The sequence below is a fragment of the Rhinolophus sinicus genome, linkage group LG18 (assembly GCF_036562045.2).
Source record: "Rhinolophus sinicus isolate RSC01 linkage group LG18, ASM3656204v1, whole genome shotgun sequence".
Lineage (NCBI taxonomy): Eukaryota > Metazoa > Chordata > Mammalia > Chiroptera > Rhinolophidae > Rhinolophus > Rhinolophus sinicus.
The window spans coordinates 1,488,043-1,509,906 of NC_133767.1; the positions used below are offsets into that span (position 1 = coordinate 1,488,043).

General features: G+C 54.5%; 1 protein-coding gene across 3 annotated transcripts; it reads left to right on the forward strand.

Annotated features, from left to right (window-relative positions):
* Positions 1-75: 75 nt before the first annotated feature.
* Positions 76-15,443, forward strand: EARS2 (glutamyl-tRNA synthetase 2, mitochondrial). Of its 3 annotated transcripts, none has more exons than XM_074322994.1 (9): positions 78-267; positions 3,108-3,263; positions 6,336-6,525; positions 7,632-8,104; positions 9,159-9,267; positions 10,012-10,165; positions 10,257-10,387; positions 14,069-14,231; positions 14,637-15,443. In XM_074322994.1, the coding sequence occupies exons 1-9, from the start codon at positions 129-131 to the stop codon at positions 14,718-14,720; spliced, it is 1,599 nt and encodes a 532-aa protein (XP_074179095.1). In that variant the 5' UTR covers positions 78-128; the 3' UTR covers positions 14,721-15,443. The 3 variants fall into 3 exon arrangements, 2 of the variants coding, with proteins under 2 accessions (XP_074179095.1, XP_019605724.2); XM_019750165.2 differs by having other exon boundaries at positions 81-267; positions 14,096-14,231; XR_012493197.1 differs by lacking the exon at positions 10,257-10,387 and having other exon boundaries at positions 76-267; positions 14,096-14,231.
* Positions 15,444-21,864: the final 6,421 nt, after the last annotated feature.

A 21,864-nucleotide genomic window follows, 5' to 3' on the forward strand; every position in this document is an offset into this window, starting at 1 on the left:
GGGCTCGCAGGCAGGCGGCCTGCGCCTTTAAGGGGCGGGGTCGAGCCCGTTGTGGCGGAAGCGGATTGGCTGTGAGGAGTCCCCGGAAGTGATGCACGGAGAATCCCACGTGTGCGAGTCCGCCCCACATGGCGGTGCTTCTGAGGAGACTGCTGCAGCCGGGCGGGCCCCCGGCGGCCTTGGGCCGCTCCCTGGGACAGCGCGAGGCCAACCTGTGCACTGATCCCGGGGCCACGGTGCGAGTGCGGTTCGCCCCCAGCCCCACAGGTAACCTTGGCGGACGTGACGCCGCCGGCCGAGGCCCACCGTCCCGTGCCCGCCCCCCGAATGTTCCCGAACGAGCCATTTCCGGTGGAGTCAGCCTAGGCGGGCAGTGCGACCCCGTGTTACAGAGGGAGGCAGACAGGCCCTCGAGCGGAAATTACTCGCATTGCCAGGAATGTCTTTGTGTGCGTTGGCCCGCACCACCTCGTTTGGTTTCTTTTTCATGCATTCAATACACTGTGCTAAGTACAACCTGCCAGGTACTGTCCCGCTGGCATAGAGTTGTCACCGAGAAAGGGTGGCCCCTGCTCGTAAGCCTGCGCGGGAGCGGCCGCGACAGACACGTATAAAGGGCCTGTAACTGTAGGCAGTCACGTGTGCCGTGCGGGGAACGCAGCCGGGCCGGGGGTCCGGTGGGACGCGCAGGGCGGCCTTGCTGAGACAGTCACCTACGAGGCGGGAGCCGGGTGACACGGAACCAGTTACGTGAAGCCCGTAGGTTGAGCCTTCTGGGCAGAGGAAGCGAAGGGGACACAGGCCCCGAGGTGGTGTCGCCGACCTTAGTGAACCAGAAGGAGGCGGGGCCCGTGGTGTACCCTCCCCACCGGTTGTCAGGGCCTCCGCTCCGGTTCCCAAAAGTCTTTTCTCGCCGAGGCCGTTTTCTGCCGTCGCCCCAAGGAGCAGGCCTCTCACTCTGAACCCCGGGGTCAGTGTACTTGTATAAAGCTACCTTTGTGGCAAGACCCCAGCTGCACGGAGTGACAGGGTTTTCCTTGGCAGGCAGTGCAGCGTATAGCGTGCTTCTCAACCCATCCGTGGTAAAAGGACTGGTTTCTAATTTCCAATCAATTGTGGACCGATACTTTTATAAAATCAATATAAATGAATTACTAGGAAGATGAAAAGCTGAAAAGCATACAGAATATAAGCCTATTTTTTTTCCGTACTGGAAATAGGAAGGAAATGACTGTGTCTGACTGCTATCAGTTTCTAAACATTTACTGTCAATTTCTGTACTTCCTTGGTTGTGAATGGTCAGCGGTTTGCAGGCAGCACCTGTCTGCACCGTGCAGCGAGGGACACTGATGTAGAGGTTGGATTGCAAGGCCTCGGGTTGCCTGGGTCCAGGTTTCTGGCCGTGCCACTTCCTAGCTGTGTGACTTGGGCAAATTACTTACCCTGTCTGAGCCTCTGCATTTTACCATCTGTCCAATAGGGCTAGTGATCATATGTCTCCTGGGTTTGAGCTAATGCACCTGGAACACTTAGTAAAGTCTGGTACTCACAGATAGCACTTAATACACAGTAGCCTCTATTATGGTGGTTATGATTCGTGGTTCTGTGTTGATTTGGAGGAAGAGGTCTTGTTTATAGACGTAAAAGAATCATCTAGCAACATCGATCATTGCTGGATGATTGAAGCTCACACAACATCGATCATTACAATCGCTAAAACTGATCACAGGGTGTACTTTGGTCAGCATTTAGGTCTCACAGCAACCCCATAAGGAAAGTTTCTATTTCTTGTTTTGAATTCCTCTACTAGGAGAGGATATTGAAGCTCACACAAGTTAAACAGAGTGCCGAGGGGTAGCAACTATTCCAGTAAATGGTGGGTGCAGGTCTCTCTGACGTAAGAGGCCTTGCTTCCCACTGCTGGACCCCAGTCTCTTATCTTGGGGAGCACTGGTTTTGTGGTGGCCTTGCAATACCTGGCTGGAGGTCACCCACATAGTCAGTGTTGACCTGGAGTCTGCCTGGCCCCAGAGGAGGTGTTGTGTCCTGTACTGCCTCTTGTACCTGGAGGTACAGGTGAGCTCATGGTGAAAACAGGGCCAGGCTGGAGCAAAGAAGGCAGGGCAAAGGGAAACGACAGCCCTGGCACACGTCATTTTAAGTTTTCACTTGGGAATGATGGGAAAGTAAAATCTTCGGAGTTTCAACGTGGATGAAGAGAAAAACCTTGGACTCGAATGTTCCTTTTGGTTACCGTTTAAAGCCAGCACTTACGGTGAAAATCGCTAGTAGATAAAATTCAAAATGTGTGATGAAGATAGTCACGACAGTACATAGAGAGTGTATGCAGCCTGTCGTTTTGCAGTATTTTAAATTGGTGATTAATTTTTTTTTCTTTGCCCAAGCACGTCACTGAATTTGCGGAAGTGCACGTGTGATAATGGCTTCAGTGAATAATCTTCTACTTCTCCTTTGGGTGAAACTCGGCCTTGATGCAAATCTCAAAGTAGAATGAAGGGTGTAGTTCGGGGCAGTTGGAGACTTTACAAAATGATACGGTCCAAAACCTGGGCGGTGTTTTTTTTTTGTTTTTTTTTTAAGATTTTATTGGGAAAGGGGAACAGGACTTTATTGGGGAACAGTGAGTACTTTCAGGACTTTTTCCAAATCAAGTTGTCCTTTCAATCTTAGTTGTGGAGGGCGCCGTTTAGCTCCAGGTCCAATTACCATTGTTAGTTTCAGGACCACAGCCCACCATCCCTTGCGGGAGTCAAGGAGTCGAACCGACAACCTTGTGGTTGAGAGCCCACTGGCCCATGTGGGAATCGAACCAGCATCCTTCGGAGTTAGGAGCACGGAGCTCCAACCACCTGAGCCACCGGGCCAGCCCCCAAAACCTGGGTGGTCTTGCACTTCCAGAATGAGGGGCGAAAGGAGTCACTGTCCCTGTCCTCCCCTGTGGCAGTCAGACTGGGCGCTGGCTGGAGAGATGGGATGGTGGTCACTGTTGCCTGGCCTTTGATGTTCAGTGGGACGTTCTGTCACAGGCACAGTTGGCCCTGCGGCTGACACCCAGCAGCTCACGTCCCCGTCTTGTCTCCTCGCAGGCTTCCTGCACCTGGGTGGCCTCCGCACCGCCTTGTACAACTACATCTTTGCCAAGAAGCACGGAGGGACCTTCATCCTGCGGCTGGAGGATACGGACCAGACCCGCCGTGTGCCCGGGGCAGCGGAGAATATTGAGGACATGCTGACATGGGCAGGTGAGGCCGGCAGGGAAGGGGGCCTGTGGTCTTCCCATGGACCCTGGGACGGAGAATGAGGAGTTCCTGGAGAGAGAGGTACATTTGTGCTGGCTGGGGTGGCGGGTGCCACCTGGAAAGATGCTGCAACTCCCGGAAGAAAAACTCCAAGGCTGTTTTGAGAGTCCTGTTCCTATCTCAGAATCTCAAGTCCTCTTGGGAGCAGGCAGGAAACACGGGCCAAGCGTCAGATGGACCGGGGGCACTAGGCCTGTGGGGAGCAGGAGAAAGCTCCAGCCTCTCGTTTCCACATGGGAATGCTGGCTGCTGGCCCAGCTGGCCAGATCTCCTGATTTCCAAGACGATCCAGAGTTACAGGTGGTTTTTCTTTTTTCTTTCTTTCTCTTTTGTTTTAATGACTGCGCTGTCAGCTCAGGTTTCGGGGATTTTTTTTTTTTTAATCTACCTTTTATGAGCCAACCAAAATGGCGTGCAGCCTCTGAAGTCAGTCTTCTCGTGGGGAGTTTATTCCCGAGCCCAGCCACGCTCAGGGAGGACAAAGAGGAGTGTGTTTGTGTTCTCTGGGTCAACAGTTGCCTACCTGCCGGGACAGGTATGACTAGTTCAGCTCCCCAAGAAGAAATACCAAAAATACCAAGGCTGTTTGGAGATGTGTATTTTCATCTCAGGTAAATCATTAACTGGCCGCTGGGCCCTAAAAGGCAGATACCGATTGCATGTCTTTCCTCCGCTGTGGGAGGTCGTAGCAGAGACTTGGTCAGGATGAGCAGTAAAGGTGTTCATTCACCACGATCGCTTACTGTGGCCTGTGGAGTGTCCAGAGTTAAACAGGGACCCTGTGCTCAGCTCAGCAAGGAGCGGGAGGCAGGCAGACAGGTGAATTCGTTCTTATCAGGATATTAAGTGACGATAAGTGCTATGGAGAAAAGGGTAGCGGGTTTGGGAGCCCGCTGGGAGGGATGCTCTGGTACCGACGAGGTGTGTGGTCTTCACTGCGGACGTGACGTTGCACGGAGTCAGGGCCAGCCCAGTGGTCACCCAGGGGAAGAGTGTTCAAAGCCGAGGGAGCGGCAGGTGCAAAGGCCCAACGGGAGTTAAGTGCCAGGCGTGTCAGAGGAACAGCAAGGAGGCCAGTGTGGCCTGAGCCAGTGAGCAGAGAGAGTGCCGGGAGACGTGAGGACAGAGCGTGGCGGGAGCCGAGTCCTGTGATGCCATGCGTGGTGAGAACCTGGATTACACCGCGGCACTCTCCTCGGCCCCAGAGGTGTGGTGATGAGCCAGGCCCAGCCCCTTGGAGCCCGTGGTGCAGCGTGGCTGTGTGAGTGCCGTCTGCAGCCCCTCGGCCGAGCTCCCCACGCCTGCACCCCAGGCACCCCGGTGGCTGACTGCTGGAGCTCCTGGCTTCAGGAGCCACTCTTTTTTTGTTAATTGACATGTAATTGACATAACATGAAATTCACCATTTCTAAGTGTACAATCCAGTGGTCTTTAGTATAGTCACCGTGTGTGTAACCATGACCAGTCTAATTCCAAATGTTCCCATTACCTCACCACGAACCCCCGTACCTGTTAGCGCTCACTTCCCATCCTCCCCCCATCAGCCCCTGGCAACCACTCCGCTACTTCGTGTCCCCTGCTTTGCCTGTTCTGGACGTTTCCTGTAAATGGCATTATACAGTAAGTGGCCTGTGTGCCTGGCTTTTCTTAGCCTAAGGCTCCTCTGTGTCGTACGCGTGTCAGCGCCCCGTTCCTTCTTGCAACCAGATAGTAGTCGTAGGGAAATGCCACGTTTCGCTTGTCCGTTTATCCGCTGGTGGTCATTAGAGTTGTTTCCAAGTTTTGACGTCTTTCAATCAAACTGCTGTGAACATTTACGCACTAGTGTTTATGTGAATATATGTTTTTAATTCACTGTTAAACGCTGGGCACTCCACATGCTGAACACGTTAAGTCACATCAGGAGGGGACCCCCCCCAATGTACCTAATCCCACCCTGTTTTCTGTCAGATGAGGACACAGAGGCCTGGTGGGCCAGGGAGCTACATAATACTCAGTGATCACAGCTGAAGCTGTGAGAGCCTGGCACGTGCCAGGCTGTGCCCACACTTTATGCCATCTCATTCTGGCCACATGGCGACCCTCAGGGGAACGTCATTATTACCGTCTTTGCTTTACCAGGGAGGGAATGGAGGCTCTGAAAGCAACTCGCCACGGCCTCAGCGCAGACCAGGGGGTTTGCGTTCTGTGTCCGCTGTGCCCTGTCCTGGAGGCGTTTAGAGTTAAATCTGTCCTTAGTGACCTAGCAGCTGGGCCTTGGGGTGGGGTGGCTTGTCGTAGGTCACATTCCTCCAAGGGCTTATATGGCAGCTGCTGCGAGCACGGTGGGCTCTGTAAGCGCTGACGTGTTCCGTCCTCGTCACACTCGCTGCACAGGACAGTTAGCTCCACGGTCCAGAGGAGGAAACGGAGGCTTCGACAGGCCCAGGACTGCAGAGAGGCAGCGCGATGAGCAGTCAGGAGCGGGGGTGGGGCCAGCAAGCCTGGGTTTGGCTCTCGTTCCCCCCGTTGTCCTTGGCTGAGTGACGTAACAAAGTGCCCGTGTGCCTAACTAATGGGGTACTAACGACATCTGCCTGGTACGGGGTTCTGAGGCCTCATGGAGGTCACAGAACGTAAAGCAGCTGTCCCAGACCTGGATGCCTTGGCACAGCTGGTGGGCGGGGTCAGGAGTCCCGCCTGGCCTGACGGGCTGTGCCCTGACGGGCTGTTTTCCCCTGAGTTGGCTGGTCCAGGCCTGGGCGGGTTCCCTGTCCCAGGGGAAGGGTGGACGGAGCTGATGTGCGGGGTGTGGGTGGGGAGCAGTACACCTCTGCCTGACCTGGCACCCACCAGGCAGCGTGACCTTGAGCTCTGAACCTGCTTTAACTTTTCATCCGCAAAACGGAGCTCGTAATAGAGCCGAGCGCGTGGAGCGTTGGGAGGATGAAAAGGTAAAGTGCATAGACCGGGCCCGGGAACCAGCGCCACAAGCATCTCCTTCTTCTTGGTGACTATTCTCTTTCTGCGCTCCAGGCATCCCTCCTGATGAGAGCCCCCGCCGGGGAGGCCCTGCCGGACCCTACCTGCAGTCCCAGCGGCTGGAGCTGTACGCCCAGGCCGCAGACGCTCTGGTCAGGACGGGCGCCGCCTACCCCTGCTTCTGCTCCCCGCAGCGGCTGCAGCTGCTGAAGAAGGAAGCGCTGAGGAACCGGCAGACGCCCCGGTGAGAGCCCCAGCCCGTCCGTCCCCTGCCTCCCTCAAGCTGGGTGTGTGCGTCAGCTGTTGCCACATAACAGAGTACCCTCACCTTTTATTACCTTCCAGTTTCTGGGGGTCAGGAGTTGGCACGGCTCGCCTGGACCTTTGGCTCAGGGTCTCTCGATGTCCCAGTCAGGGTCCTGGCCAGCTTGCAGTCACCCCAAGGCTCGACTCGCAGACCATCTGCTTCCCCTTCCCCATGAGGGCCTCTCCATAGGGCAGCTCCCAACGTGGCAGCTGCCTTTCCTCAGAGAGAGCCGGGGAGAAAGCCAGGGTCCTTGTGTGGCTTCATCCTGGAAGCGATATCTCCCCACTTTTGTCGTGCTGTGTCCTGTTGAGGGAGTCACCAGGTGACTCAGCACACGCTCACGGGGGTGACGCCGAAGCTCAGACAGCAAGAGGCCGGGCCATGGCAGCGCTGCCACGCTGGGTCCCAGGCAGTAACACACAAGATCGTTTCAATCATTAGTCATTTCAAATAAGTGACATTTTCTCGTGTTCTGAAAGGTATGGACGCATCGCTCTGTCCCACCTAAGTCTGGCTGCTCAGTGCCCTGTCCTGAGACAGCTGGTGTCAGGATTTGCACATGTCTCCTCCAGAGACACGCAGCGTGTGCGCACACAAGTGCCGACGGCTTTTCCTCCTGCTGAGACGGTGACAGGCAGTGTACGGGCTGTGCAGCTTCCTGCCTGGAGGGCGGTCTGTCCCTGTCCAAGGTGTCTTTACACTCACGTGGTCCTACTGCACCGTGTGGCTGTACCCCCACTTCCTCAATCATCTCCTCGTTTTGCACACGTGCGGTGTGTCATAGGTGCCCTTCTGAGATGTGCACTGCAGGGTCTTGTTGTCACAGTGAGAGGTGCTGCCTGGTGGCCCTGCCGTCCCCAGCGGCATCCTGACCTACATTCCGGTTTCCATGACCTGTTAGCAAGGTCACGACAGTCACTGCAGCCTTGCATTTACGTCATAAACAGTGTACTTGTGAGATGCCAGGAGATTATTTCTTTTGGACAAGGCTGTACATTTATCACAGACACAGTAGGGCTCATCGGTCCTCTGCTTCCCAACAGCTATGACAATCGATGCCGGAACCTGAGCCAGCAGCAGGTGGCCCAGAAGCTGGCCAGCGACCCCAAGCCGGCCATCCGCTTTCGCCTGGACGAGGAGGCGCCGGCCTTCCAGGACCTGGTGTACGGCTGGACTCGGCACGAGGTGGCCAGCGTGGAGGGGGACCCGGTCGTCCTGAAGAGCGACGGCTTCCCCACCTACCACCTGGCCTGCGTGGTGGACGACCACCACATGGGCGTGAGCCACGTGCTGCGGGGCTCTGAGTGGCTGGTGTCCACTGCCAAGCACCTGCTCCTGTACCAGGCCCTGGGCTGGTCGCCACCCCGCTTTGCACACCTGCCACTGCTCGTCAACGCGGACGGCAGCAAGCTGTCCAAGAGGCAGGGGGACCTCGTGCTGGAGCGTCTCGCTGCTGCCGGCTTCCTGCCAGACGCCTTGCTTGACATGGTCACCAACTGTGGCTCGGGCTTTGCAGGTACCGCTCCCCTGACAGGTCCTGGTGGGACCACAGCGGTGCGGCCCACTGGTCCCCAGTCCCGCCTGGGCCACCCTCCAGCTGCCTGAGCTCACACGAGCTCGTTCTTTCCTCCCTCAGAAGTTCACTGAGCCAGATGCTGTGCTGGGTGCTAGGGCGACAACCGTGAGCGGGTAGATGTCATCCCAGCCCTCCCTCCAGGAGCCATGTCTGTGGGCCTCGGTGGTCTCATCTGTAAAATGGGGTCAAGTGTCTCCCTCACAGGCTTGAGTTAGGGTTCATGGAGCTCAGGAGTGCCAGGGCCCCAGCACAGCATCTGCTACACGAGAAGCTCCTGTGACTGTTCCTTTGTGTTACTAGCACGTCCTCTACCAGGATCACTGGTACTACGCTGACCCTAGTTTATTCCAAGCTGAGCCCAAATCTTCAAGAAGCACCAAGTAGGATGACCTCTTTGTTGGGGCATTTCTGAAAATGGGACAATAATAGTCTGCTTATTGTTCATTCTGCTCTTATCTTACTTGGTCCTTAAAACGTCCTTGAGAAGTCTTTATCATGTCCACTGTTTGTAAGGGGATTGTGAGGCTCAGAGAGGTTGCATAACTCGCCAGCGTCACACAGCTGATAAGGGACATGGCAGAGGCTCGCTGTAGGCCTATGCCTGCCCATGAGACCCCCTGGCTGCTCGTGAGACAGCCCCCAGCACAGCTGGTCTCAAGCCTGGCTGCACTTTGCAGTCACCCTGGAAGCGCTTGTCAAGCGCGTGGTGCCTGACCCCACCCCAGACCAGTGTCTCAGGGCTTGGGTGGCACCGCGAGGCAGTGAGCCTGCTCCCATCTTTGGGGCAGTGAAGGTGGGCTTAGCCTGATTGTTTTCTTAATGGCAGAACTTGTTCTGCAAAGGAAAGCTCATTGGGGCCCTTGATACATAAAATAGCTAGACGTGGAATCCCTTAGTGAACACGGAGTGGGGAGCCCAGAGTGAGCGGGCTGAGCCTCCCTTGGGGTTGAAAGTGGGGGAGGGAGCTGAGCGGCAGGGCTTCCCTCTCTCGCAGAGAACCAGATGGGCAGGACCTTGGCGGAGCTCATAGCACAGTTCGACCTGAGCCGCGTCACCTGCCACTCAGCCCTGCTGGACCTGGAGAAGCTCCCAGAATTCAACAGGTGAGCGGGGAGCCTGGAGCGTGCCTGGGGCAAAGGGCTTTTGTGCTGATGGTCAGTCCCCACGACTGAGGGGCTGTAGGCTCATGAGTTGCATTGTCTCCCTGAGGTCCCTCTGCTCCTGCTGGGAATGGGCCCAGGGCCACCCAGGGAACCGAGGGCTGACAGGGCCTGGCATTTACGCTTCAACTCTAGAGGCTTTGCTGCTTCCAAAGGAGGAAACAAAGGCAACTGGAAGAATTCTGGAAGGCAGGATATTTGAGCTACCAAGGAAACCTGACTATTTTCAGTGAAAGCCCTGAATTGAAGCGACTCTGCCCTCTGTCCTGTCCCCTGACTCAGCATCCTAGCGACCTGCCCTTGGTGCCAGAGCGCCACGCTTTAAGCTGTGCGGGGAAGCAGACAGTCCAGTCTGCTTTGTAAACAGGTGCCTGCAGAGGCCAAGCAGGTGGCCCAGGTGACAGACACGGGGCAGAGGGACTGCAAACAAGTTTGTTGGTCTACACCGGGCAGCCTGCAGCCCCCTGGGGCCAGCTGAAGCCCGGGAACGAGGGTCCTTTGCAGCCAGACCTTTCCAATTTCCCAAGAGAAGCCAGAAATCTCTATTGTTATTTTTTGTTAGTTTAAAGTGTTAGTACTATTTTAAGAGCGGGTTGCTTGGGGCTTCGCAGGCTACCTGTTTCGGACCTTGGCTGGACCCCTTTCCTTCTGTGAGTGTAAAGAGAATTCCTCCGGCTTCTGCTACAGGCTGCACCTCCGTCGGCTGGTGAGCAGTGCGACCCAGCGGAGCCAGCTGGTGGAGAAGCTGCAGGCGCTTGTGGAGGAGGCATTTGGGAGCCAGCTCAGGGACACAGCTGTCCTGGACCCAGCCTACGTGGAGCGGGTCATCCTGCTGAGACAGGTGTGGTGGGGGCGGCAGCTCCCGGAGGCCAAGCGAGTGAGTGGCACCCCTGTCCTTCCCCAGTGCCTTCAGCGTCCACCTCTGCCCCCAGGGTCACATTTGCCGCCTGCAGGACTTGGTGTCCCCATCACACTCCTACCTGTGGACTCGCCCTGCTGTGGGGCGAGCACAGCTGGGCTCCATCTCGGACAAGGTGGATGTGATTGCCACGCGCGTGCTGGGGTGAGCGCCCGCAGACCGGGCTCACGGTTCTGCACCCTCATTCCCTGTCCCGCCAAGCGTGGCTGTTGGGCCCACAGCACATCACCTGGCCAGCGAGAGGTCTTGGTGGGAGCGGAGCCCAGAGGAGCCCGGCTCTCCCGGGAGAGCTGTGTCCAGGCTCCGGGCTGGGTTCCCTGCCCGCCCGCCTCTTCCTTCCCACTTACCTCACCTGCCCAGACGGCTTCACCTGGGACAGGTTCCTGTACCCCTTGGAGCTCCTGCTTCCCCACGTGGAAGGTGGACGTGATGCTGGTTCTGACTGTAAGAGCACCAGACGCTTTCGGTGACAAGGACGGGAAACAGCCTTAGAGGGAATGACCGGTCTGTGGCATCACAGTGACCAGAGCAAGGGCTGGCTGGAGGCTTCATGCAGTGGCCTGCAGTATGTCACCGAGGCCAAATCTGTCTCTGTCCCTTTGACTTTCTGCCCCACACTCCTCCATCCTGGCTCATCTCTGTAGAGGCTCCAGACAAGGTGGGGGGTGGTGGGATTCTCCCCCACACATAGAAGCGCCGTGTTACCTAACAGTCCGGAGCGGGCGGTCAGGGCGGACGGCGTGTCTCCCTCTCGCCAGGGTTCTGCCATCTTAGGTTTTGCTTTTGTCCGCATGGACCATCCACATTCAGCCAGAGGAGGGAGGATGAAGAGGGGTGGGGACATGGCACTCCTTGCCCCTAAGGACCTGACTTAGAAGTTACGTACCATTTCCACCCATATCCCGCGGGCTAGAACGCCTGTCTTACAGCCACGCCAAGCTACAAGGGAGTCTGGAAAATGTAGTGTTTTAACTTGGCAGTCATGTGCCCAGCTGAAGATTGTATTACTGATTACGAAAGCGAGAAAGTACATTGAGGGTTAGCAGCAGCCTCTCTCACCTTCCCACGTGGTCAGACAGCTGGGGCAGCTGCACGTCCCAAACCTCAGGCTCTGGCTCCAGCTGTTCTGAGATGAACTCTGATGGGCCTAAGTGGTCTGGTTTTCCTGTCCCCGAGATAGTCACCGAGGCCTGGGGAATGCGACGTGCTGATGGGCTTAGGTTAGGTCGTATGTGGGGCCCCAAGGCGAGTCTCCCCAAGGAGATATGGGCAGCGGTGTCAGGAGAAAGGGGGGTGGAGGCTGAGCAGCAAACCCCACTGATGTTGTGAAGATTAATAACAGCAAACACTAAAGTGTTTGTTTGCTGATACACGTGCTTGCCGTGTGCTGTGTTAATACATTCGATATGTGTGTATACACATATGTGCAGTGTGTGTGTATACACTTAGAGTCACGCACCTGGTAAAGTAAGTACCGTTATCCCCATTTTACAGGTGAGAAAATCGAGGCACAGAGAGGCAAAATAACTTGTCTAAAATGTACAGCTGGTAAGAAGGTCAGGGATTCTAACCCAGGAAGGCAGGGTCTAGAGCCCACATGTCTGATGAGATGTACTCACTACACTTCTCTGGCGGAAAGTGCTTCCACGGCGCCTGACACCAAGAGACTTGCAATACGTCGTTCTGATAAACACTTTGAGGAGATAAGAATACAAGCACCAGGCAGGAAATACAAAGGGTCCAGGAGGGCTTGGAGCGCCAGCCCCAGCAGAAACGCAGCCACACTTAGCAGTTTCCTTCGTGAAAGGCCCGTGCATTCAAGGATAGGTATACATAACTCTGCTCCTAGAATTTGTTTAGACTTAAACATTTACTATTTTGATCACTAATACATGCAAACCTCTTAAGCCTGGGTTTAAAACCTCGAAATGGTAAAAGAAAAGGTATATATTGGGAGTCCCGTTTTTCATCCAAGTCCCCCATCTGCCCAGTTCCAGAACCCTCTGTACGTCAGTACTATTCTTAATGATATCGCAATAACGCTCATTTCCCCCTTTTTTACACAGAAGGTACAATCCAGTAACACCGTGTCTTTCTCCCCACCTAACACAGGTTGTGTTTTGTCCAGTGTCTGGAGAGCACCCTCGTCTTCCCCTAGGACTAACCCTGTCCCATTATTACGTCCCTTTACCTTAATGAATGTAACGCCTGTAATACCTGTCCTGCCCGTGGACATTTGGATTGCTTCCAGATTTCGCTGTTACAAACAGTGCCGCCACGAATAAGCTGGAAGCGACATCATTCAGCACGTTTGCAAGTGTATCTCCGGGATTGAGTCCCAACAGCTATTGTTATTAGTCATGATACTCCCTGAATTTGGGACGTTCCACACAAGGGGCTCTGGGTTGTCATTCTTTGGCACTGCTGTCATAACTCCCCGTCTCTGCCCCAGGGACTGAGGTACAGGCACCCTGGGCCCCCACTCAAGGCAGGAAAGCTGCTGCAAGTGATCAGAAGCTTCCGGGTCTCTTAGGTCCCCTCTGTGCCTACGCCACGCTCTGGGCCAGCTCGCTGTGTCCTGAGCTGCCACTGTCGGCCACCTGGGGCCTGTCACTCTTCCACCAACTCCTCCACCTCCTCGGCAGGTTGCTTCCCCACGACTGAGATTGAGGACGGTCTTTTTTTCCCACGTGACATTTCACATTTCCGATATTTCATCCCCTCCGCTTTGTAATGACAGCGATCGCTTGGCCAACTTAACGATACAATAAGAATGATTACTTTTGTCTCAAACTGGAACTCACATGCTCAAGTCCTGGGGTTCGGAAGGAAGTCTGCAGGCCAAGGCTGTTGGTTCAGATCCCCTGTGAAGCCTGCAGGCTCCGTGCTGAGCTGGCCTCTGCGGGGGCTGCTGTCCGGACCCCAGCTGAGCAGGTCATGTCAGACTGAGAGTCTTGGACCGTCTGCAGCAGTCCGAGCTCCAGCCTCAGTCCCTCTCACCCCCACACTGTGCCCGTCTTTTGCTCTGTCTCCGAATCAGGGCTGGGATGATATGTTTGCCAGTCCGGCTCTTCTAATGAAGTAGGGAATTTCTCCTGAACTCAGACACACTTTAGGGAGGATCTCAGCTGCGCTGCTAGGAAAGAGGGCATGACCGCTGGCCCGTTGGACCTTAGATTTTCAAGTGCTTCAAACTGTGGGCAAAGGGTGGTGGTAGCAAGTTGGTGGCAGGACCCTTACTGGGGTCGGGGTCTCCTGACTCCTTCCGTCCTGCTCTTTGTCTCCCTGTTCCCCACTGTCAAAGCTGTATTTCACATCTTTCCCACAGGGCTGCATCCATCCATCCTACGTCTAGCCCATCCCTCAGTTTCTGTTTAGATCCTTGTGCAGTGTCTCTGAGCTCTTGGGTGTAATGACTATTGGCTAATGCTTAACTCTGTTGAAATATAAGATCTAATGCTTTTGAGTACTTACCAGGCAATGTGCGTAGTGCTTTACAAGTTTTCTCTGGGCCCCACCATAGCCCTGTGAGGTGCAAACACTGTTGTTATCCCCACTTCACAGGTGACAAAACTGAGGCACAGAGGTAGCAATTAGTAAATCCTCTTGCTTTGGTGCCCTCTTGGTCTCCCCGGGTTAGGCCCATGTGCCTGCGTTCTCCTGGATGTTTTTTCTTCCCCAACGTGGATGGGTTGGGGGGTGTTGGTCTGCCCCTCCTCCAATCTCCCCCAGGCAGGCTTGACCATTGCTTATCCTGTGTATATCATGCTGGCCGATAGTCTTCTGAAGATCTTCCTGCCACCCATCTGCCCTTGGCCCCTGCAGGCTCCTCACAGACTGGCCCTCTTCTAGGCTTTTAGAAGGACGCGCTGCCAGCTTAACTCAGGACACGCTGAACGCTGAGCTACGGAGGCTCTCAGAAGGCCTGGACGGCACTGAGCACAGGCACGTGATGAAGCTGCTCCGAGTGGCTCTGAGTGGGCAGCAGGTGAGTCGGGCAGGCGGGCGGGCAGCTCTGTTCCTGGGCTCTCGTAGGTCCCCTCAGCTCATGCTCATCAGCAGGCGCTCGCTCAGTTTGGGGCACGAGGTGAGTGTGACGTGATCACTGGCCTCACCCCCTGTCTTCTGCCTGGAGCTGGGGATCGATGGGGGGTAACAGACGTGTCAGCACAGGAAGAGCAGGTTCCTGGGCCTGGGCCTTGGCCTCAGCCTCGGCCTCTGCAATTACAATGAACTGCAGCCTCTGCTCCCTCCCTGCGGGTGGCTGCTCCTTCCCTGGGGGTGGCGGGCAGCTGCTGGGTTGGCCTGGGGCGTGGTTTTTGCAGACTGAGGCTGGGCATGAGTTCCTCAGGCAGGGTAAGGCCATAGGAATGTTTCCGCTCTTTGTTCTTAGCAAGGACCCCCTGTAGCTGAGATGATGGTGTCCTTGGGACCAGAGGAAGTGCGGGAACGCATACAGAAGGTGCTTTGCAGCTGACAGGACAGCGGAGGAGGCCAGAGGAACCTGTGGAGACTGCTGTCGGAGGGGAGGAGCAGGAGGCCTGTGGCCCATCAGGAAGCGAGCAGAAGGAACCAAGGGTGGGAACCGTCTCCAGGTGGCACAGGGCACCTGAGGCTCCACGGCAGGCTGGGCTAGCCCAGCCCCATCTCACTTCCCTGAGCCCGGAACGTCAGGGCTCCTGTCTGCTTCTCTCCCCACAGTACACAGCAGAGGTTAGGAGCTGGTTCACGCACGGCCCAGAGGCTCAGGCTGCCGTCACAGAGTCCCACAGACTGGGCGGCTTAGACAACAGAACGTTACTGTCTCACGGTCTGGAGGCTGGAAGTCCAAGCTCAGGGTGTCAGCAGGTTTGGCTTCTCCTGAGGCCGCCCCTTGGCTTGCTGATGGCTGTTTTCTCCCTGTCCTTACAAAGTCACCTGCCTGTGCTCTTACTGTCTGTGTGTCCAGATATCCTCTTATAAGGACACCAGTCAGATAGGCTTACAGCCCATCCTCACGGCCCAATTTAATCGTAATCACCTCTTTAAAGGCCCAGCTGTAAATAGGTTCCATGCTGAGGTACCGGGGGTTAGGGCTTTAACAGACGCCTTTTGAGGGGACTCAGTTGAGCTCATCACAACGTGGCAGCAGCCTGGACTCATGGACCCCAGTTCTCAGGCCCTGGTTGGACTTGGAGCAATAAAGGATGATTGACAAGCAGGGCTGAACTGGACGTCAAACTTTCCTTGGGGTTTAGAAGGTCCTCAGCTGCCGAGTTGGAGCACGTCTTACCTAACTACTCTTGGTCCCTGGGCTTGGGCAGCCCTTGTCTCCCTTCCCAAAAGGTTGTCCCTCGTTTCCAGTTCTCCAGACTGGCCCCTGGACTGCAGCCCTTCACCCTGCCTGGTCTGCGTCTTTTCCTTCATACCCACTTCCTTCCACCCATTACTTGTAAGTCACTGCGGGCTTCCAAAGTGAGATGTTCTTGGTGTGAATAGGAGTAGTTAGTCAAAGGAGTGTGGGGCTGGCTCCCCAGACGCCCTACAGGGCCTCCACGCGTCCCCCATGTGGCAGCCAGCCTCTGAGACGGCCCCAGAGGTCACCTCCTAGAACTCCCATGGAATAGGACTGACGCAGTGTGGCTTCCCTCTTGTCCCCTTAGCTCCCTTCCTCTGCAGGAAGCCAGCTTCCACGTGATGCTCCGGTGGCCCTGTGGAGCGGTCCATGTGACAGGGCCTCCTGCCGGCAGCCAGATGAGGGTACAGTCTTGGAAGTGGCTCTTCCAGCCCCAGTCTAGCCTTCAGATGACTGCAGCCCTGGCTGGCGTCTTGACGTCATGAAAGAGCCCGAGCCACAACCACTAGGCAAAGCTGGTCCCAGATTTCTGACGAATTAGGAGGTAATCCACCTTCATCACTTAAAGCCACTTGGTTTGGGGATAATCTGTTACCCAGCGAGAGTGCTGATGGACTCACCTCATCCAGGGACCGAGGGAAAGGGGGTTAAAGAATGTGTTGAACTGCACAGAGACCTTGTCTTTGCTTTAAAAGTGTATCAGCTGAAGTTCTTTGTTGCAAACTATGGGAACTCACTCTGCCTAACTGAAGTTTATTAGAGACTCTAACTTTATGGAGAGTTTAAGTTTGTGGGAGAGTCAAAGAGTCTATGGGAAAGCCAGACACCCAGGGCCAGAAAAGACGGGCCCGGGGACCCACCAGCTCTGGCTATGCGACAGCAGGACAGGTGGCCCGTCTGCCGTCCTGCAGCGGGGTGGCTGGGACTCCAGCTGGTCTTTGTGGTTTGCCTCTGTTTGCACTTCTTCAGTGTTGGGTGACTTGGCTTCAGGTTCTGCAGGAACAGAGTGTCTGGTTGGGCTCACTGAGGTCACATTGCCATTCCTTAGCTGGGAATGGGTGGTCCCTCAGGGTGATATCCAAGGGAGGAGTTGTTCCCAAGAAAAATGAGGGTGCTTTTTCCAGAAAAGGGTAACGGACAAGAGGACACAGAATAATCACACTAATAATTCGTGCACTTCCCTGAGGCTCAACCACATCTGGGTTCAGATTGGCTGGTACACACTTTAGTCCATCATCTCATTAAACCTTCACAACCCCACGAGAGACGGTAATACCGTTTCCCCCCGAAAATAAGACCTAGCTGGACAATCAGCTCTTTTGGAGCTAAAATAAGACCGGGTCTTCTATTAATTTTTGCTCCAAAAGACGCCTTAGAGCTGATGGTCCGGCTGGGTCTTATTTTCGGGGCAACATGGTAATTATGATTTCTGTGTTACAGATAGGGAAACTCAGGCTCAGGAAACTCGAGGAACTCGTCTGAGGTGATAGTGTGAGGCAAAGCAAGGATTTTAAACTCTGACTTGTGACAATCCAGAGTCCAAGCTCAGCTCTTAACTACAGGGTGACGTCAGAGCCCCTGCTTCTGAGACGGGAAGAACGGTTACGAGAAACCCGCTTGTGGTGAGGTGACACGAGTGTCTGAACACAGCGAGTCACCGAAATGCTCAGCTAATAGAGTGCCGCCATTGTAGTGAGTCGTGTGAAAAGCAGCATTTACCTTTTGCACTGCGGGTTTTTAAATAAAAAACCCATTTTATTAACCTCAGGTCCATCCCCAGTGTTTTTGAGGCTGTAGTGAAGCAGTAAAGGTCACGGAGGCCAAATGCCTAGACCCAAAAGCCAGTCCTGCCATTGCTGTGTGACTTCTGTACCTCAGTTTCCTCGTCTGTAAAATGGGGATAACATTTGCACCTGCTGCAAAGAGTTGTAAGGATTGAACTAGGTGACGTGTAAAGTTCTTACAGCAGTACCTGGCATTCAACAAGTGTTATCTGTTACCATCATCATCATCACCATTCTTAGAAATGGTGATCGTGGCTGCCAGGCCTAGAGACACACTCAGACAAAGGAAGTCACTGGAAGAAAGAGGGCTTTCACAGCTCCAAGGGGCAAGGCTCCCACTTGGACCTTACAAGAGTCTGGAATCTGTCCTGGGAAACCCATGAGGACCCAACGCATTCACTTTGGCCCCTCTGAGACCGCAGTTTCTAAATCTGTCTCTGTGTATCTGCTCCCCTCATCTTCCTTCTGCAGACTGGCTTTCTCTTTCTCTCTGCATTGGACCACCAGCCACCCCAGCCCTAAAACTGAATCACCTCTCCTCTAGACTACTGGTTACATAACTAGTAGTCCAGGGCCAACTTCCCAGGTGAGAATCTGATTGGCCCATCTTGGTCAGCGGTCTGGCCCTGGTCCAATCAGCTGGCGGGGGGGCGGGGCTGAGGGGGGGCAGTCACATAATAAGATCATGGTCCAGGGGCCCCACTCTAGTGAGTGGGGAGACTGGTGACTTCCCCTGAGCATAATTCTCTTTCCATGGAGTTTAGAGAGTATCCTTTCAAGAAAAGGACTTACTCGTATTGTCTTTGTCCTGCTTTATTGTTTTCCTAATACTTACATGAAATCGTGTAGTGTATTTGTACAAGTTGACTACCTAAGGACTGTAAGAGTAAGACCGGCAGGAAGTGTTTCTTTTTCTTGGTTATTAGCACAGCACCTGGCACGTGGCCTAACACGGTCGAGTCAGGTGAAGACCTCGTGATGAACAGAATGTCCCAGGGCCCCGAAAGTCAGGTCAGTTTCGGCAGAAGTGGCAATCATCAGCTGGTCTGCCCGCAGGCTTCCAGCGGTTTCAGTTTCATGGACTCGGGGAAGTCTCGTCTCTTTTGCAAGATTTGCACTTGGCGTTCGCAGTCGGGTCCACTGCCTGTAGTGTGCATTGAATCCAGCCCTCAGCGACACTGGTCTCTAACAAAGACTTCGAAGTGAAGGAGGAGGACGGATGGAGTGGTTCAGCAGAGAGGGATGTTTAGTGGGGGCTAAAATTAGAAGTCTATCCATTAGTTAATACTGTTTTGTCTTACGATAAAATTCCTACCTTCCCAGGGACCAGGATAATAAATACTCAGAAAGTGAGGACCGTCTGGATGATAGCGTGGTCCAGAGAGGGAAGCTTTTCATCTGTTTGCGGCTGTCAGAGGCTTTTACAGACAAACGGGGTTCCGAGGGATGAGTAGGAGTTTCCCAGGTCAGTGGGAGTTGGAAGGGTATTTCAAGCAGAGGGATGAAAAAGAGCATTTCACAAAGTTGGATGTGATTGGAGCGATGGAGGGGGAGGTGAAGGAGTGGTAGAAGTGGCTGAGGAACCAGAGGAAAAATCCAAACACCCCTCTTTGCAGGTTAAAAGCATCAAGGTGCCTTCTGATGCAAATAAGAAAGCCAGGTTTCAAACCAGTTTGAACAAGATTTAGTATCCCCCATAACAGGGAGTTCAGGGGTAGGGCAGGGTCCAGGGTTGGTTAATTAAGCATTCAGTGAGGACGGTAGGTCTTCCCATCTGCTCTGCTGGCCTCCAGCATCCCCAGCAGCCTGGCATTGGCTCCTGCTCACGGCCTAACGCCCGGCGACCCCTCTGCACCTTCTCCATGGTGTCCGGTGGTAGCAGAGTGGTTTTCTATGACTTTCTCTCTCAGGGCACCCTCCCCTACGTGACTTCCCCATTCCTGAACCCGTCTCTGCTGGGGAAGTGGGAGGGGAGACCCCACAGATCAGTTAGACCCAGAGCTGGGGTGGGGGCCGGGCTGGGGACCCGTGGGTACCTGAACAAAATGGGCGTTCGGTTAGCGAAGACCCGAGTTGGGCCTTCATGAGGTGGAAGGTAAGAAGGCACTGAAATGCTTTCAGCTGAGAAACGATGTGATCAGATTGGTGTTTTTAAAAGGATCGTTCTGGCAGCCGTGCGGACGGGACCTGTGAGCCGGGCCCACCCAGACGCAGCGGCCCTGGTAGGAGATGATTGGAGATGAGGCGTGGAGGGGGCTGTTTTCTTGAGGAAGCCTTGTTTCCTCACACTGACCGTCTGTCTTTCCAGCTGCACTTCACCCATTCCTGCCACACATGAGCCCTGTGCTCTGGTCCCCAGCCATGTGAGCTTGCCTTTGGTTCCTGGGCGTGTCTCCCTCCTGCCCTCTGAGCAGGTGGCTGTCTGGGACATCCAACCGCTCTTCTCCCCTGTGCCTCGTCACCTGCTTCGCCTCCAGATCTCAGCTCCACTGTCCCCTCCACTGACTTCCTCTCAGGTCTCCTTGCTGTCTTTTGTCACCAGCGCTCTGTGCTTTTCCCTAGCACACGAATGGAATTGGTTGTGTAAATAACAGTGTAAGTAGTTGTGCAGTTACCCGTTTGTGTCAGATTGTCAAGTCCAGCAAAAGATGGTCCTCGTCCACTTGGTCACCTGTGTCCCCAGTGCTGAGAATGGCGCCGGCTCATAGCAGGTGCCCAGGGAAGCTCGAATGAAAGACCAGACACACATCTGATCAGGACGTGTGCAAAGTGCACAGGCGCTTGGCCCGCCAAAGTCACTGTCCAATTAAGCTACTGTTTTGCAGTGTTCAGCAACTTCACATCATTTGTGGTGACTATTTAGTGAAACAGGATATGAACGTGTGTTAGTTTAGAAGGTAATACAAGTTTGGCTTGGGGATCTCCAGCTCATCCTTCATATCTGGGCAAAATGTTGGGGTCACAGTTTTCACCCCAGTCCCGAGTCCCCTCAGCTCTGCCCCCTGCTCCCCCTTCCCCACTGCTGACTGTAGTGGGACAGCCCTATGAAAGCGCACCGTCCAGAAGGGGAAAAACCACGTACCACACACACGACGTACATGGGAAGCAGAGGGGAGCTTGGGCAGGAAGGGGTGCATGAGCACTAAGGGGGACCTTGGAAGTCCTCCTGTGGGTGACAATGTAGTTCTGTCTGAGGCCAGCACCTGTGCACCCAGCCGCTGCCCTGAACCCCAACCACTTCCTCGTCACCCACTTACCCTTTAACCCTTCAGTTGTGGTCCCAGACCGGCAGCATCAGCGTTGTCTGGGGACCCATCAGGAAGGCGGCTTCTCGGCCTCACCCCAGACCTGCTGAGTCAGGAGATGTGTGTGGCAGGCCCTGCATTGTGCTTTAAGAAGCCCTCTAGGGGATGCTGACAAATGGAAGTTTGAAAACCACTGATCCACATGCCAAAATGTTAAGTGAGTGGAGGTCCTTAGAAGAAGGAGCGAAAGGCAGATACGAAATATGTGGGAAGTGATGGATGGTCCTTGGCAAAATGGACAACTGCGGCCTCTGGAGAGGGCATTGTCTCTAGTCACCAGCAGGCATTGGTTACAATAGGGAAACCCCCCTCCAGAGTTGTCAGGGTTTAGAATACTAAAGAGGCAAACGTGTTAAAGATTTTATTTAACTCTTGAATGAAGAAACTGGTGTGATGTCGCAACCCCTCCAGAGGACAATTGGAAGAATAGGCACATTTATAGCTCAGGACTATTGAAATGAGGTGCAAATGGAGGCAAAACTGGTTTGTCCGGAGAGGGGTGTGTCTTCCTGGGGCAGAATTCATCTGCGTATGTCGAGATGAGAATGATTTCCTTTGTTTTCCATTGTCTCCGGAGATGTAAAAATTCCGGAAGAACCACAGTCAGATTACAGAAGGGTGTGCTATAGACGAAGCATAGTTTTCATTGAAATCCAAAATTTCCCCTGCATGATGGTGTATAGACTGAATATGTTCCCTTCAAATTCATATGCTGAAACGCTAACCCCCCTGTGATGATACCTGGAGGTGGGGCCTTTGGGAGGGGATTAGGTTTAGCTGAGGTCACGGGGGTGTGGCCCTCACGAGGGGATTGGTGCCCTTATAACAGGAAGAGCCCAGACCACCGGATGAGGGCACAGCAAGAAAGCACTGTTATCTGCAAACCAGGAAGCGGGCCCTCACCCCGAACCACATCTGCATTACCTTGACCTTGGGCTTGCACGTCCTCCAGACCTGTGAGAAATCCATGTTAGTCGTTTGTGCCACCCACTCGTTGGTATTTCGTCATAGCAGCCCTAGTTGACTAAGATAACTGTAAAAGATGTAGCATTTAGAACCCGGCACACAGTAAGCAGTTCAGTCGGTTGTCATTCAACAGCAGGTCCACGACGGTTTCCACACAGAAGGGTGCTTTGGGCAGCAGTCTGTCAGGTGGAGACGTGTGTGGCCAGACCTATTTTGGAGCTGAGACAGCAC